Source organism: Amblyraja radiata, chromosome 12 (assembly GCF_010909765.2).
Source record: "Amblyraja radiata isolate CabotCenter1 chromosome 12, sAmbRad1.1.pri, whole genome shotgun sequence".
Lineage (NCBI taxonomy): Eukaryota > Metazoa > Chordata > Chondrichthyes > Rajiformes > Rajidae > Amblyraja > Amblyraja radiata.
The window spans coordinates 13,851,471-13,866,360 of NC_045967.1; the positions used below are offsets into that span (position 1 = coordinate 13,851,471).

At 46.5% G+C, this 14,890-nt stretch overlaps 1 protein-coding gene across 1 annotated transcript in view; it reads right to left on the reverse strand.

The window, feature by feature from the left end:
* Window positions 1–1,372: 1,372 nt before the first annotated feature.
* il1rapl2 (interleukin 1 receptor accessory protein like 2) overlaps window positions 1,373–14,890 on the reverse strand; it is an 859,242-nt gene continuing 845,724 nt past the window's right edge. The window contains exon 11 of the mRNA XM_033030273.1: window positions 1,373–3,224. Within this exon, the coding sequence (XP_032886164.1) occupies window positions 2,518–3,224 (707 nt within the window). The 3' untranslated portion in view covers window positions 1,373–2,517. The remainder of the gene's footprint in view (window positions 3,225–14,890) is intronic.

The following is a 14,890-nucleotide window of genomic DNA, read 5'->3' on the forward strand; positions in this document are numbered from 1 at the left end:
TATCTCTCACACTAGGGACAATATACAGAAGCCAATTAACCTACAAACCCGCACGTCTTTCGGATATGGGAGGAAACTGGAGCACCTCGAGAAAGCCCATGCGGTCACGGGGAGAAGGTACAAACTCCGTACAGTCAGCACCCATTGTCACGATCAAACACGGGGTATCTGGTGCTGTAAGGCAGCAAGTCTATCACTGTACCACCATGCAGCCCTAGTACATCAATGATAGGCAAAGAGATGATGACAAGGGAGTGCCTGACTTACAACTGTACGACTCTGGCAGAAACCTATTGAAAACAATTTAATCTTGAATAGAACATCAGGGGAATATATTGGATAAACACACAGAGTATTTTGCCCAGAGTAGTGGAATCGACAACCAGAGGACATAGGTTTCAGTTGAGGGAGGAATGATTTAATGGGAACCTAAGGTGTAATTTAAAAAAAAAGGCTGGTGGGTGTATGGAATGAGACGCTGGAGGAAGTAGTTGGAGCAGGTACTATCACAATGTTTAATAAACATTTATGCAGGTACATGGATAGGACAGGTTTAGAGGGATATGGGCTAAACACAGGCAGGTGGGACTAGAGTAGATGGGGCAAGTTGGTCGGTGAAGAGCCGGTTTCCTGTTCCCTCTCCATGACTATGACTTGAAATAAATCTTGCACTGTCACTCACAGAGTAAATGTTTTTTATCCAATGTGCTGTGTTTAAAAGTTTGTTGATGCAGTGAATTTACATGCCGTTCTTTAAATATGTGTGTATTTGTCTGAATGGCCAGGGCACTGACATTCCATTCCACAAACCTGTTGAATTTCCTTTGCATGCAACGCCTTACATTTGACTTCTCCATGAGATATGGCGGCACAGTGGCGCAGCGGAGGAGTTGCTGCCGAAAAGCGCCAGAGACCCAGGTTCGATCCTGATTTGGGTGCTGTCTCTACGGAGTTTGTACGTTCTCCCTGTGACCACCTGGGTTTTCTCCGGGTGCTCCGGTTTCCTCCCACTCTCCAAAGACGTACAGGTTTGTAAGTGATTATTTTAGTTTGTGTCCAAGATGGCTGTCGGAAGGGAGAGTGGACGCTGGCGCGGTTTAGCTGCCGCTGCTCTCTCTTCACATTGTGTTTTTGATTTTTTTGTCTTTGGATCGAATTCTGTCTTTAATTTGTGTATTGGTGATGTCTTTATTATTTATTTTACTCCGATTATATGTTTTTTACTCTTGTTAAATTCTGTAAGGTGTCCTTGAGACTTTTGAAAGGCGCCCACAAATAAAATTTATTATTATTATTATTAGGTTTGTAGGTTAATTGGTAAAATTGTAAAGTGTCCATAATATGTAGCATAGTGCTAGTATTTGGGGTGATCGGTGGTCGGCACGGACTTGATGGGCTGAAGGTCCTGTTTCCGTGTTGTATCTCTAAAGTCCAAAGTAGGGGGGAGACATGTGGGCAGGGAAAGTGGTGAGGGTGCAACAATATTGCTAGGTAAATTGCATCAAGGAGGATAAAGTCCACTCTTAATGACACCAACCACTCAAGAAGAAATCAGGTTGAAGTATTTTGTTTTAGTAGCGGTATTAATGCGGAATGCTGAGATTGATAGGCTGTGAGAAACACTTTGTGGCAAAAGAAATTGATCGCAAAGGGAAAGTGGAACATAAAAGAGTGATGGAACACATCAAGTCATTGTGCAAAACATTAGAGCCCCTCAGTAACAGGCTGACAGTACCACACTCAGTAGTGTCCTGTACATTATATTTAACCACTTTGTTGTCATTAAACTTGCAAGATTTGGCTGTGGGTTTTTTTTAAAATCTGGTCGGAATTCATGGCTGCTCAAGTCTCCTACTTTGCTTCCAGTGACATTGTTGTCAACATCCGTGAAAACATGCACTGGACAGAGTAGAAATGGAAGCCAAAATATACATTTCTAGTGTCCTCACTTCTAACAATGTTTCTCAAGTATATGTAGCCCAAGAGGCTAGGAACAGAGGAACAGAAAGAGGCCATTCAGCCCTTCGAACATGTTCCCACATTCTACTAGATCACGGTTAGCTCCATCAACATCCTTTGGTTCCTATCGTAACCCTTAATAACCTAGGCTAACAAAATATGTTCATCACAGTATCAAAAGTTTCAATCAATACCCCAACTTTTTATGGGGGACAGTTCCAAAAATTGACACATCAGCTTTGTACTGACTGTGAAAATCAGTGACGCGCTCAAAACAATGTCTGCTATCATTGACTGATTCAGATTTGGCAACTGTGCGCAGTAGGGTTTAAGCCAATCTATAGCACAGGCTGACAACCTTCTTAAAATCCCAACTAAAATATACAAGCTCACACACACACACAATGTCTGAAAGATAACATTGTTCGAGGATATTGCATGAATGAGGAGGTGTTCACGGCTCATGAGTTTAACGTTAGGTTCTTGTTTCCCTGTGAGCCTCTGGATGGGAGGGTGGGTGGAGAGACGAGGGGAATGAGGTCCCCTTCTGCCTAACCCTTACCAGATGTCGCTGGTGATGCCAATCTCTCGTGGAGGCATTGGCAAGGTTTTGTTACCCATGGGGTTACCCCGGATGGAGGGATCTCTGGTGATAATAATCTGTGGCACCTCTCCATTGATGAGGGACATTGGAATATTGCAGTAGGTATGTTGATTGCTTATCGAGGTAATGGGCACTGTCGCGGGGGCAAAGTCGTACTCGTAAGTTCGGCAGTAATGCCTGAGTTGCATATGGTCTGCTTTGTGATAGCTGGGTTGCAGCTCCGTTGGGGAAGGTCCAAGCGTGGCAGAGTTGGCTGCCATGGAAACAGTGGAGACAGCTTGAAGTTCACCAAAAATACCCTGTTCACCAGAATCCAAGACTTGGCCACGTGCCATTGGCTCCTTCTTCTTAATGGGCATCTCAAACTGGACCTTCTTCCAAAACTTGGAATTCAGTTTGTTACAATTCGGCCCGCACCACTTGATGATGGATAAAAGTTTGATGTTGTCTTTTAAGGCTTCAATTTCATGGTAGTTCATCACCCCTTGCACGTTAGGGCATTCGATCAAAATAACTTTGAGTTCACCAGTTACGAGCATGTTGTGTAGTCTGTTTTCCAGTTGGAATATGCTCCACCCACGTCGTATGATGTAGTCAGCCGTCAACACTATAATCAGCCTCCGACTCTGATCGACGCACCGCGCCAAGTCTTCCAGGTAAGCTGCAGGTTAAGAAAGGGAAGAAGAAAAGTTATTTGTGGAAACAAGGAACTGCAGACGCTGGTTTAGAAAGCAAGACACAAAATGCTGGAGTAACCCAGCAGGTCAGGCAGCATCCCTAGAGAACATGGATAGATTACGTTTGGGGCCGGGAACCTTCTTCAGACTGATTGAGGGGTGAGGCATGGAGGGGGGGGGGGGGGGGGGGATGTGAGGTGTGTGGGGGGGAGATAGATGAGAGGAGGGGACAGTTCAGAAGGGTGAGAGAGGACCTCATTGAATTTTACCGACTAGTGAAAGGCCTGGATAGAATAGATGTGGAGAGGATGTTTCCACTCATGGAAGAGTCTAGTGCCAGAGGCCATGGCCTCATAATAAAAGGATGTACTGTTTTAAAGGAGATGAGAAAGAATTTCTTTAGTCAAAGGGTGATGAATCTGTGGAATTCATTGACACAGAAGGCTGTGGAGACCAACAATGGATATTTTTAAGGCAGAGGTTGATAGATTCTTGATTAGTACAGGAGTCAGGAGTTATGCAGAGAAGGCAGGAGAATGGGGCTGAGAGGGAAAGATAGATCAAGCATAATTGAATGTCAGAGTAGACTTGATGGGCTGAATGGCCTAATTCTGCTCCTATGACATGAGTTTACAGAAGCCCTACAAAGCTGCACATCTATGGAGTGTGGTAGGAAACGGGAGCAGCTGGAGAAAATCTACATGGTCACATGGAGAACGTATAACCTCCATGCAGACAGCACCCATAGTCAGGATGGAACCCAGGTCTGTAGCATCGTAAGGCAGCTACTCTACCATTGTGCCACCGTGCCATTCATGGTTTGACTTTTTTGTCTACTTCAACGTCTGAGGAGATATCGGCGATGGAAGGGGAAGGGGAAGATCAGTGCCTGTGAATGGGCTGTGTCACCTCCCACACACTCACAAAAATGCTGCTGTAGGCCTCATGAGGTCAGGGGAGTGTATACAGTATATAGATCAAGCGGGTCCCACAGCGGTACGGAGCGGTGGTGGTGGATACCGACAGCATCGCCAAGCCAGGCCGATCCTTACAACACCGACCCAGTACCGTTTCCAGGACAACGGGTCCGTAAGGCCAGGATAAGTCTCAATACTTTCATCAACTTTAGCTTAGTTTAGATTGGAGATACGGCGCAGAAACAGGCATCATCGGCCCACCAAGTCCATGCTGAACAATAATCACCCTGTACAGTTGACACTCTAGGGACAATTGATAGAGGCTAATTAACCTACAAACCTGCACATCTTTGGAATGTGGGAGGAAACTGGGGCACCCGGAGAAAACCTGTGTGGTCACAGGGAGAACATACAAACTCCATAGAGACAGCCCCCGTAGTGAGGCAACTCTACCACTGCGCCTCCCAACTTGATACTTGAAAAGCTACAAGATGGTGTTGGAAACATGGCAACTCCTTGTTTACTGCCTCAGAAGAAATCTACTTTATTTTTAACACTATATTCAGTGTACTCTTGTACTGCTTGTGATTGTGCATGTGTATAGTATGATTGTACTGGACTGTGGGCAAAACAAAACATTTCTTTGTATTTGTGTACATGTGACAAAAATGTAACGACCGAACTATTGAGCTGATGCAGTTGTGAAATATTCCATTGAGATTAACATCCTGCTTCATGTCAATGTAATATTGCTCTGGATTACTTGTGCCCGGTGGCGCAGTGGTAGAGTTGCAGCCTCACGGGCCAGAGACCCAGGTCCGATCCTGACTATGGGTGTTTGTACGGAGTTTGTACATTCCCCCAGTGACCACGCGGACTTTCCGATTTTTGGACCCAGCTGCTCCGATTTCCTCCCACACTCCAAATTTTGTAGGTTAATTGGCTTCGGTAAAATTGTAAATTGTCCCCAGTGTGTAGGATAGTGCTAGTGTACAGGGATTGTTGGACGGTGCGGACTTGGTGGGCTGAAGGGCTTGTTTCTGTTCTGTATCTCTAACTAAACTACGCTAACCTACTTTACGAATGATCACTGGTCAGTGTGGACTCGGTGCGCCAAGGAGCCTTTCCATCTTGCATCTCTAAACTAAACCCCTAAGTAAACTATAAATTTCACCTTGATCCACACAACAATATTAATTATGATCAATATAATTTTAACATAAGGTAATGGTGGAGAACATTCAGCAAATTTAGTTTAGAAGTACAATGTGGAAACAAGCCTTTCGGCCCACCGTGTCCGTACCGACTAGTGATCCCTGCACACTAACACTATCCTACACGCACACTCACACACACAAGGGACATTACAATGTTTCCAAATCCAATTAACCTACAAACTGTACTTCTTTGAAGTGTGGGAGGAAACTAGAGAACCCAGGGAAAACTTGCGGGGAGAACGTACAAACTCCGTGCCAGGCAGCACCAGTAGTCAGGATTGAACCTGGGCCTCTGGCGTTGTTAGGCAGCAACTACCGCTTCACCACCGTGCCACCCTTGCAAAGAAAGGGAAGCAAACACTGTGCTGCCATGGGAACGTTGCAGTCTACCTGCTGTTGGTGTTTCCTTTGTGGTATAAATCGCAAATCCTGTGTGAAAACAGGAAGCAGACATGAACTCTGCTTGCACCATGGTGATCTGGTGGAATTAGTCCAGAAGGTGAACCAGACCAAAAGGACAGTTGTTCCCAGCTGTTATCAGGCAACTGAACCGTCCTCTCACCAACTATAGAACGGTCTTGACCTACCATCTATCTCACTGGAGACCTTCGAACTATCTTTAATCGCACTGAACTTTATCTTGCACTAGATTTTACAACCTTTATCCTGTATCCGTACACTGTGGACGGTTTGATTGTAATCATGTTAAGTCTTTTCACTGACTGAAAAGCACGCAACAAAAAGCTTTTCACTGTAACTCGGTACACGTGACAATAATTAATTAAACTAAACTAAACTAGAGAGAGGGAAGAGTCCTTTTAATTGTGAATCCTTTGCAACGTGAGATACTTTTCAGATACATACTATTTTGTGTCATTGTTATTACAGGATTGGGACAGGAGCTTTATTTGCCTTCTGTGCCCATGTTATGGTGTGGACAATCCACAGCAATCAATGGTCCTCTTTTTACAGACATCTTTCAGTCAATTTTGTCCAATTTTGTCCAGGAAATAATGGACAATAGACAATAGACAATAGGTGCAGGGGTAGGCCATTTGGCCCTTCGAGCCAGCGCCGCCTTTCAATGTGATCATGGCTGATCATCCCCAATCAGTACCCCGTTCCTGCCTTCCCCACATATCCCCTGACTCCGCTATTTTTAAGAGCCCTATCTAGCTCTCTCTTAAAAGCATCCAGAGAACCAGCCTCCACTGTCTTCTGAGGCAGAGAATTCCACAGACTCACCACTCTCTGTGAGAAAAAGTGTTTCCTCATCTCCATTCTAAATGGCTTACTCCTTATTCGTAAACTGTGGCCCCTGGTTCTGGACTCCCCCAACATTGGGAACATGTTTCCTGCCTCTAGCATGTCCAAGCCCTTAACAATCTTATATGTTTCAATGAGATTTCCTCTCGTCCTTGTAAAATCCAGAGTGCACAAGCCCAGCTGCTCCATTCTCTCAGCATATGACAGTCCCGCCATCCCAGGAATTAACCTTATAAACGTACGCTGCACTCCCTCAATAGCAAGAATGTCCTTCCTCAATTTAGGGGACCAAAACTGCACACAATACTCCAGGTGTGGTATCACTAAGGCTCTGTACAACTGCAGAAGGACCTCTTCGATCCTATATTCGATTCCTCTTGTTATAAAGGCCAACATGCCATTCGCTTTCTTCACTGCCTGCTGTACCTGCATGCTTACTTTCATAGACTGATATACAAGGATCCCCAGATCCCGTTGTACTTCCCCTTTTCCGAACTTGACGCCATTTAGATAGTAATCTGCCTTCCTGTTTTTGCTACCAAAGTGCATAACCTCACATTTATCTGCATTAAACTTCATCTGCCATGCATTTGCCCACTCCCCTAACCTGTCCGTCATTCTCATAGCATTCTTCTCACAGTTCACACTGCCACCCAGCTTTGTGTCATATGCAAATTTGCTAATTTTACTTTGAATCCCTTCATCCAAGTCATTGATGTATATTGTGAATAACTGCAGTCCCAGCACCGAGCCTTGCGGTACCCCACTAGTCAATGCCTGCCATTCTGAAAGGGACCCGTTAATCCCTACTCTTTGTTTCCTGTCTGCTAACCACTTCGCTATCCATGTCAGCACTCTACCCCCAATGCCATGTGCCCTAATTTTTCCCACTAATCTCCTATGTGGGACCTTATCAAATGCTTTCTGAAAGTCCACGTACATTACATCCACTGGCTCCATTTTCCTACTTACATCTTCAAAAAATTCCTGAAGATTAGTCAAGCACGATTTCCCCTTCGTAAATCCATGCTGACTCGGACCGATCCTGTTACTGCTATCCAAATGTTCGGCTATCTCATCTTTTATAATTGACTCCAGCATCTTCTCCACCACTGATGTCAGGCTAATTGGTCTATAATACCCTGTTTTCTCTCTCCCGCCTTTCTTAAAAAGTGGGATAACATTAATTACCCTCCAATCCACAGGAACTGATCCTGAGTCTATAGAACATTGGGAAATTATCACCAATGCATCCACGATATCTAGAGCCACTTCCTTAAGTACCCTGGGATGCAGACCATCAGGCCCTGGCGATTTATCGGCCTTCAGTCCCATCAGTCTATCCAACACCATTTCCTGCCTAATGTGAATTTCCTTCAGTTCCTCTGTCACCCCAGATCCTCTGGCCACTACTATATCAGGAAGATTGTTTGTGTTCTCCTTAGTGAAGACAGATCCAAAGTACCTGTTCATCTGCCATTTCCTTGTTCCCCATAATAAATTCACCTTCAAGGGTCCAACTTTGGTCTTAACATTTTTTCCTCTTCACATACCTAAAGAAGCTTTTACTATCCTGCTTTATATTCTTGGCTAGCTTACCTTCATACCTCATCTTTTCTCCCCGTATTGTCTTTTTGGTTATCTTCTGTTGTTCTTTAAACATTACCCAATCCTCTTGCTTCCCGCTCATCTTTGCTACGTTGTACATCTTTGCTTTAATTTTTATACTGTCCCTGACGTCCCTTGTCAGCCATGGTCGTCCCTTTCTCCCCTTGGAATCTTTCTTCCTCCTAGGAATGAACTGATACTGCACCTCCTGTATTATTCATAGAAACACCTCCAATTTTGTTCCACTGTCATCCCTGCTAGTGTATCTATCCAGTCAACTTTGGCCAGCTCCTCCCCCATAGACCCCTTTATTCAACTGTAACACTGACACCTCCGATCTACCCTTCTCCCTCTCCAATTGTAGATTAAACCTGACCATGTTATGGTCACTTCCCCCTAATGGCTCATTAACCTCGAGGTCCTTTATCAAATCCGGTTCATTACATAACACTAAATCCAGAATTGCCTTCTCCCTGGTAGGCTCCAATACAAGCTGTTCAACGAATCCAAATAATGGAGATTGTAATCGACTTCAGGAAGCAAAGCGGTACACATACCCCGGTATATACTGACAGCACCAAAATAGAGATGGTTGAAAGCTTCAAGTTCTTAGGAGTAACTTTCCCAGGACCAGTCATATCGAAGCAATTGCCAAGAAAATAAACCGATGCCTCCACTTTCTTAGTAGGCTTAGCAAGTTCAGCATGTCCCCAACTACTCTCACCAACTTCTACAGATGTTCCTTGGAAAGCATTTTATAGCAATGCATCACAGCATGGTTTGTGAACAGATCCTTCCACAACTGCAAGAAATTGCAGAGAATTGTGGACACAGCCCTGACCTCCATGCAAACCAACTTCTCTTCCATTGTGTCCATTTATAGCTCACTCTGCCTCGGCAAGGCCACCAGTCTCACCCCGGCCACTCCCTCTTCTCCCCTCTCCCTCTTCTCCCCTCTCCCATCAGGCAAGAGGTGCAGAAGTGTAAAAACAGATACTTCCAGATTCAGGGACAGTTTCTTCCCAGCTGTTATCAGGCAACTGAACTAATCGATCCACAACTAGAGAGTGAACCTGACCTACCATCTACCTCTGTGGAGACCCTCAGACTATCTTTAATCAGACTTTACTGGGCATCCATACACTATGGAGGGCAGAGAGCTACTTATTACTGAGTACTCATCCATGGGCTCAATATGGTTGGCAAAAATGAGCTACCAGTCAATGGCATCACATGATCTACTTAGTGCTGTAAAACACAAAGTTCTGGAGTAACCCAACAGATCAGAGTATCTGTGGAAGAAATTGATAGATGACAATTCTTCAGGCAATCTCAATATAACGGCTTGACTTTTCTATTCCTCTTACCCCCTCCAATCTCACTCCCTCTCAATGCCCAACCTACCGCTTACTCAATAAAGAGAACTAGGGACAGCCCAGTGGTGCAGCGGTAGAGTTGCTGCCTTACTAGGTCAGAGACACAGGTTCGATCCTGTCTGCAGGTGCTGTATGTACTGAGTTTATACATGAAGGAAGGAACTGTAGATGCTGGTTTAAAGTGCAAATAGAGAAAAAATGCTGGAGTAACTCAGCGGGACAGGTAGCATCTCTGGAGAGAAGGAATGGGTAACGTTTCAGGTCGAGATCCTTCTTCAGACTGTTGTCAGGGGAGGGGGAGATACATAGATAAGGAAGTGGAAGATATGAAAATAGGACAATGGGAATGGAGTTAATAGAGTAGATAAGGTTCCCTCTGCAACTCCCTGGTCAACTCATCCCTTCCCACCCAAACCACCCCGCCCCCAGGTACTTTCCCCTGCAATGCAGGAGATGCAACACCTGTCCCTATACCTCCCCCCTCAACTCCGTCCAAGAACCCGAACAGTCTTTTCAGATGAGGCAGAGGTTCACTTGCACCTCCTCCAACCTTATCTACTGTATCCGCTGTTCCAGGTGTGGACTCCTATATATCGGCGAGACCAAGCGCAGGCTCGGCGATCGTTTCGCTGAACACCTCCGCTCAGTCCACCTAAACCTACCTGATCTCCTTCCTGGTTGCTAAACACTTTAACTCCCCCTCCCATTCCCACACTGACCTTTCTGTCCTGGGCCTCCTCCATTGTCAGAGTGAGGCCTAGCACAAATTGGAGGAACAGCACCTCATATTACGCTTGGGCAGATTACACCCCAGCGGTATGACCATTGACTTCTCTAATTTCAAGTAACCCTCGCTTTTCCTCTCTCTCTATCCCTTCTCCTTCCCAGTTGACCGACCAGTCTTACTGTCTCTGACTACATTTTATCACTGTTTGCTTTGAACAGAGATTTTAAAAAGCAGCTAACTCACAGCTAACAATGATCTATCCTACATTCTCCTTGATCTCATTCCCTTTGTCCTATTTTCACGTGTTACACTTCCATATTTATGCATCTCCCTCTCCCCTGACATCAGTCTGAAGAATGGTCTTGACCCAAAATGTCATCCATTCCATCTCTGCAGAGAAGCTGCCTGTCCCGCTGAGCTGTTTCAACATTTTGTGTTTATCTTCAGAGTTTGTATGTTCTCACTGTGACCATGTGGATTTTCTCCGGGTGCTCTAGTTTCTTCGCACACTCCAAAGGCACACAGAATGCTAGGTAAATTGGCTTATGGAAATTATAAATTGCCCCTGGCCTGTGTAAGATAATGCTAATGTATGGGGTGATGCATGTAGAGAGTAGAGAGCATGCTGACCGGTTGCATCGTGGCTTGGTTCGGCTACTTGAGTGCCCAGGAGCGGAAAAAACTACAAAAAGTAGTAAACACTGCCCAGCCCATTATCGGCTCTGACCTCCCTACCATCGAGGGGATCTATCGCAGTCGGTGCCTCAAAAAGGCTGGCAGCATCATCAAGGACCCACACCATCCAGGCCACACACTCATCTCCCCGCTACCTTCAGGTAGACGGTACAGGAGCCTGAAGACTGCAACGTCCAGGTTCAGGAATAGCTACTTCCCCGCAGCCATCAGGCTATTAAACTCAACTCAAACAAAACTCTGAACATTAATAGCCCATTATCTGTTTATTACACTTTATCAATATATTTATTCATGTGTGTATATATTTATATAATGGTATATGGACACACTGATCTGTTCTGTATTTATTTATGCCTAGTATATATGTTTTGTGCTGAAGCAAAGCAAGAATTTCATTGTCCTATCTGGGACACATGACAATAAACTCTCTTGAATCTTGATCACTGGTTGGCACAGACTTGGTGGGACAAAGGATCTGTTTCAACAACACCATTACACTGCTGAACTCAGAGTCCCGTCGCTAGCTATCTTTAGACTCTCCCATTTGCATACAGTTATTTGCCTATGTACCAGTTTTAATTCATCCACAATCCACACATTGTTAACCAGTATTTTTTATTTTTATTGTATGCTTATTTTGTATTTTTATTTTTACTTCTACTATCTTGCACTATGACTATGACCAGACGCTAAACTGCATTTCGTTGTACCTATACTCGTATTTGTGCAATGACAATAAAGTTGAATTGAATTCTGCACTGTATCTTTAAAGTCTAATAACAATGCTAATTTACCTCAACAGGTAAGTGGTGCTTTATCCATTTAAATGCTAATGCTTAGAGTGTTGAGTTGAAATCAATCCTTCAACAATCACAATCTGACACTGTGTTAACAGTGAGCAATTTTCATTATACTGTAGAATCAAGCTTTGGACGTTGAGAGTTGTGGAATGATCTTTCTCATTCTAATACAGGTGCACAACCTTTTATCCGAAATTCCAAATAACGAAAAGCTCAGAATAGCGGACATTTTTTCGGACCTTGAAGAAAGGTCCTTGAAGACGTTCACCGTGGGCGGCCCGCAGAGGTGACAGCGGAACCTCCGGTCGGTCCTCGAAGAAAGGGGAACTAAATCCCCATTCATAAAAGAGAAGGTGAGGGTATATTGCGCGGGAGGGTTAATAATTGACCATCTGCTGCTGCCTGCCCGCTGAGTTAAAAAGTTCCCACGGTAGACTCACGATACACAGTCGCTCCCTTCAGTTTCATCCCACCTACACCCCTCTGCTTCCCGGCCATGTGTGTGACCCCTTCCCTCCCCTCTCCAGCTCCACGCCCATTGCACCGGCGCGGGGGCTTTGCACTGTCTTCACGTCGGCGATGCCAGCAGGTCAGTGCCAGTCACCGGAGACGTCAGGACCAACAGGACACCGACCCCCAGGCCCACTGCAAGCACGGAGATCCCAGAGACCCACAGCCAGCAGCAGCCCAGCCCCGTTCCAACTCCAGAGGAACACGCTCCCCGTAGGGACAGAAGCTGATGGTGTGCAAGGTACGTCTTGTTCTTGGGGTTGCGGATGAGGGGGCGCAGCTCGGGCTGTGACGTCTCCGGCCACCCCCCTGTACAGGAGCTGAGACTGGGAACTGTACCGCCCTTGCAGGTGAGCAGGAGAGTTGGGTTGTTTGCAGTTGCAGAGGGAGGGGGCAAGGGCGGTACAGTTCCCAGTCTCAGCTCCTGTGCAGGGGGGTGGCCGGAGACGTCAGGACCGACGGGACACCGACTGCAAGCACGGAGATCCCAGAGACTCACAGCTAGCAACAACTCTAGCCCAGCCCCGCTCCAACTCCAGAGGAACCCGGGTTGCGGATGAGGGGGCGCAGCTCGGGCTGTGGGCGAACTGCCACTTGTCGCTGTAGCGGCCCATCGGGGAGCGGGTTCCTGTTGGTCCTGACGTCTCCGGCCACCCCCCTGTACAGGAGCTGAGACTGGGAACTGTACCGCCCTTGCCCCCTCCCTCTGCAACTGCAAACAACCCCACTCTCCTGCTCACCTGCAAGGGCGGTACAGTTCCCAGTCTCAGCTCCTGTACAGGGGGGTGGCCGGAGACGTCAGGACCACCAGAAGCCGCTCCCCGATGGGCCGCTACGGCGACAAGTGGCAGTTCGCCCACAGCCCGAGCTGCGCCCCCTCATCGGGACACCGACCCCCAGGCCCACTGCAAGCACGGAGATCCCAGATCAGCAACTCCAGCCCAGCCCCGCTCCAACTCCAGAGGAACACGCTCCCCGTAGGGGCAGAAGCTGATGGTGTGCAAGGTACGTCTTGTTCTTGGGGTGGCGGATGAGGGGGCGCAGCTCGGGCTGTGGGCGAACTGCCACTTGTCGCCATAGCGGCCCATCGGGGAGCGGATTCCTCTGGAGTTGGAGGGGGAGGGGGGTATTGTGCTGTTTGATCGCCCCCTGCTATCCCAGGGACAGGGAGACACAGCGGCTTTTGAGAATGGTGGGCAATCACTTCCAAACTTCTGCCCACACCGTCAGTACACCTCTCCTGCACTTGTCTCCCGCACTAAGATCATCTCGCAGAGAATGATCCCAGCCTAACCCCCCCCCTATTCTCTCCTACTCTGCAAGAAAAAACTACATTGAAGACTCAAACTCGCGATCGAGTAACTGCCGGGATCGAGGCGCAAACTCGCGACCTTGCGGATATGAGCCGAGCACTCTACCACTGAGCCAGCCGTTAAAATCTACGTTAAAAATCTTCCATTCCGAAAGCCGAAAAATTCCGAATTACGAAAAGTGGCTGGTCCCAAGGCTTTCGGATAAAAGGTTATGCACCCTGTAGTTTAATAATATCCGTTGGATCACAAAAGATCTGAAATAAACTTAAAATACAAAAAGGATTTTTCTCCAACAGAAGCAATGAATACCATTTCCTTCAATTGTTACTGCAGAGAATACTACAAGTCAAGGAAGTCTAAACATGTCGGAAGGAACTGCAAATGTTGGTTTAAACTGAAGATAAACAGCACAAAAAGATGGAGTAATTCAACAGGTCAGACAGCATCTCTGGAGAAAAGGATAGGGTGACGTTTCAGGTCGAGACCTTTTTCCAGACTCGGTCTGAAGAAGGGCCTTGACCTGAAACAACACCTATTCCTTTCCTCTAGAGATGTTGTCTGATCCACTCAGTTACTCCAGCTTTTTGTATCTATCTGAGGAAGTCTAAACTGTTTGCACTTCACCGAATCTCGGCACATTCCTATTGTGGATAACATTGTCCAGCTAGTTTGACTTAGAAGATTTGACCAAAAAAACAGGGAGTTACAGAGTACAATTTGGAGCGCAACACTTTGTGTGGAACGCAGACACCACCAAACTGCAAATGCTGGTTTACAAAAAAAAGACACAGAGCACTGGAGTAAAGGGCCTGTCCCACTTGGGCGTCATTTGCGCGTCATTTACGTGACAGGCCGGTAGTGACTGACGCGCAACTGACGCGCAAAAATCGTCTAGCAGTACGACAGTCGCGCGCCAAGTGCTCCTGAGGGCCCTTCTTCTTTTGGGAGCCATTTGCGATGTAATTCGTACTTAGTCCGATCTCCATGGCAAGGATTTTCCCAGTGAACATTTTTCAAAACTACGCGTGCTTTATACCCGGGTGGTCACTTGGTGCGGTGCTCAAATGACGCGCAAATGGTGCGCCGACGGCGTACGGGCGGCGCATGGTTTACGGACGTTGACGCACGGTGACGCATAATAAATTAGCATAGGCAATGTTCATGCGTCACCATGCGTAACCAAGCATCACCACGTGCTAAACGTACGCCGTCAGAACTTC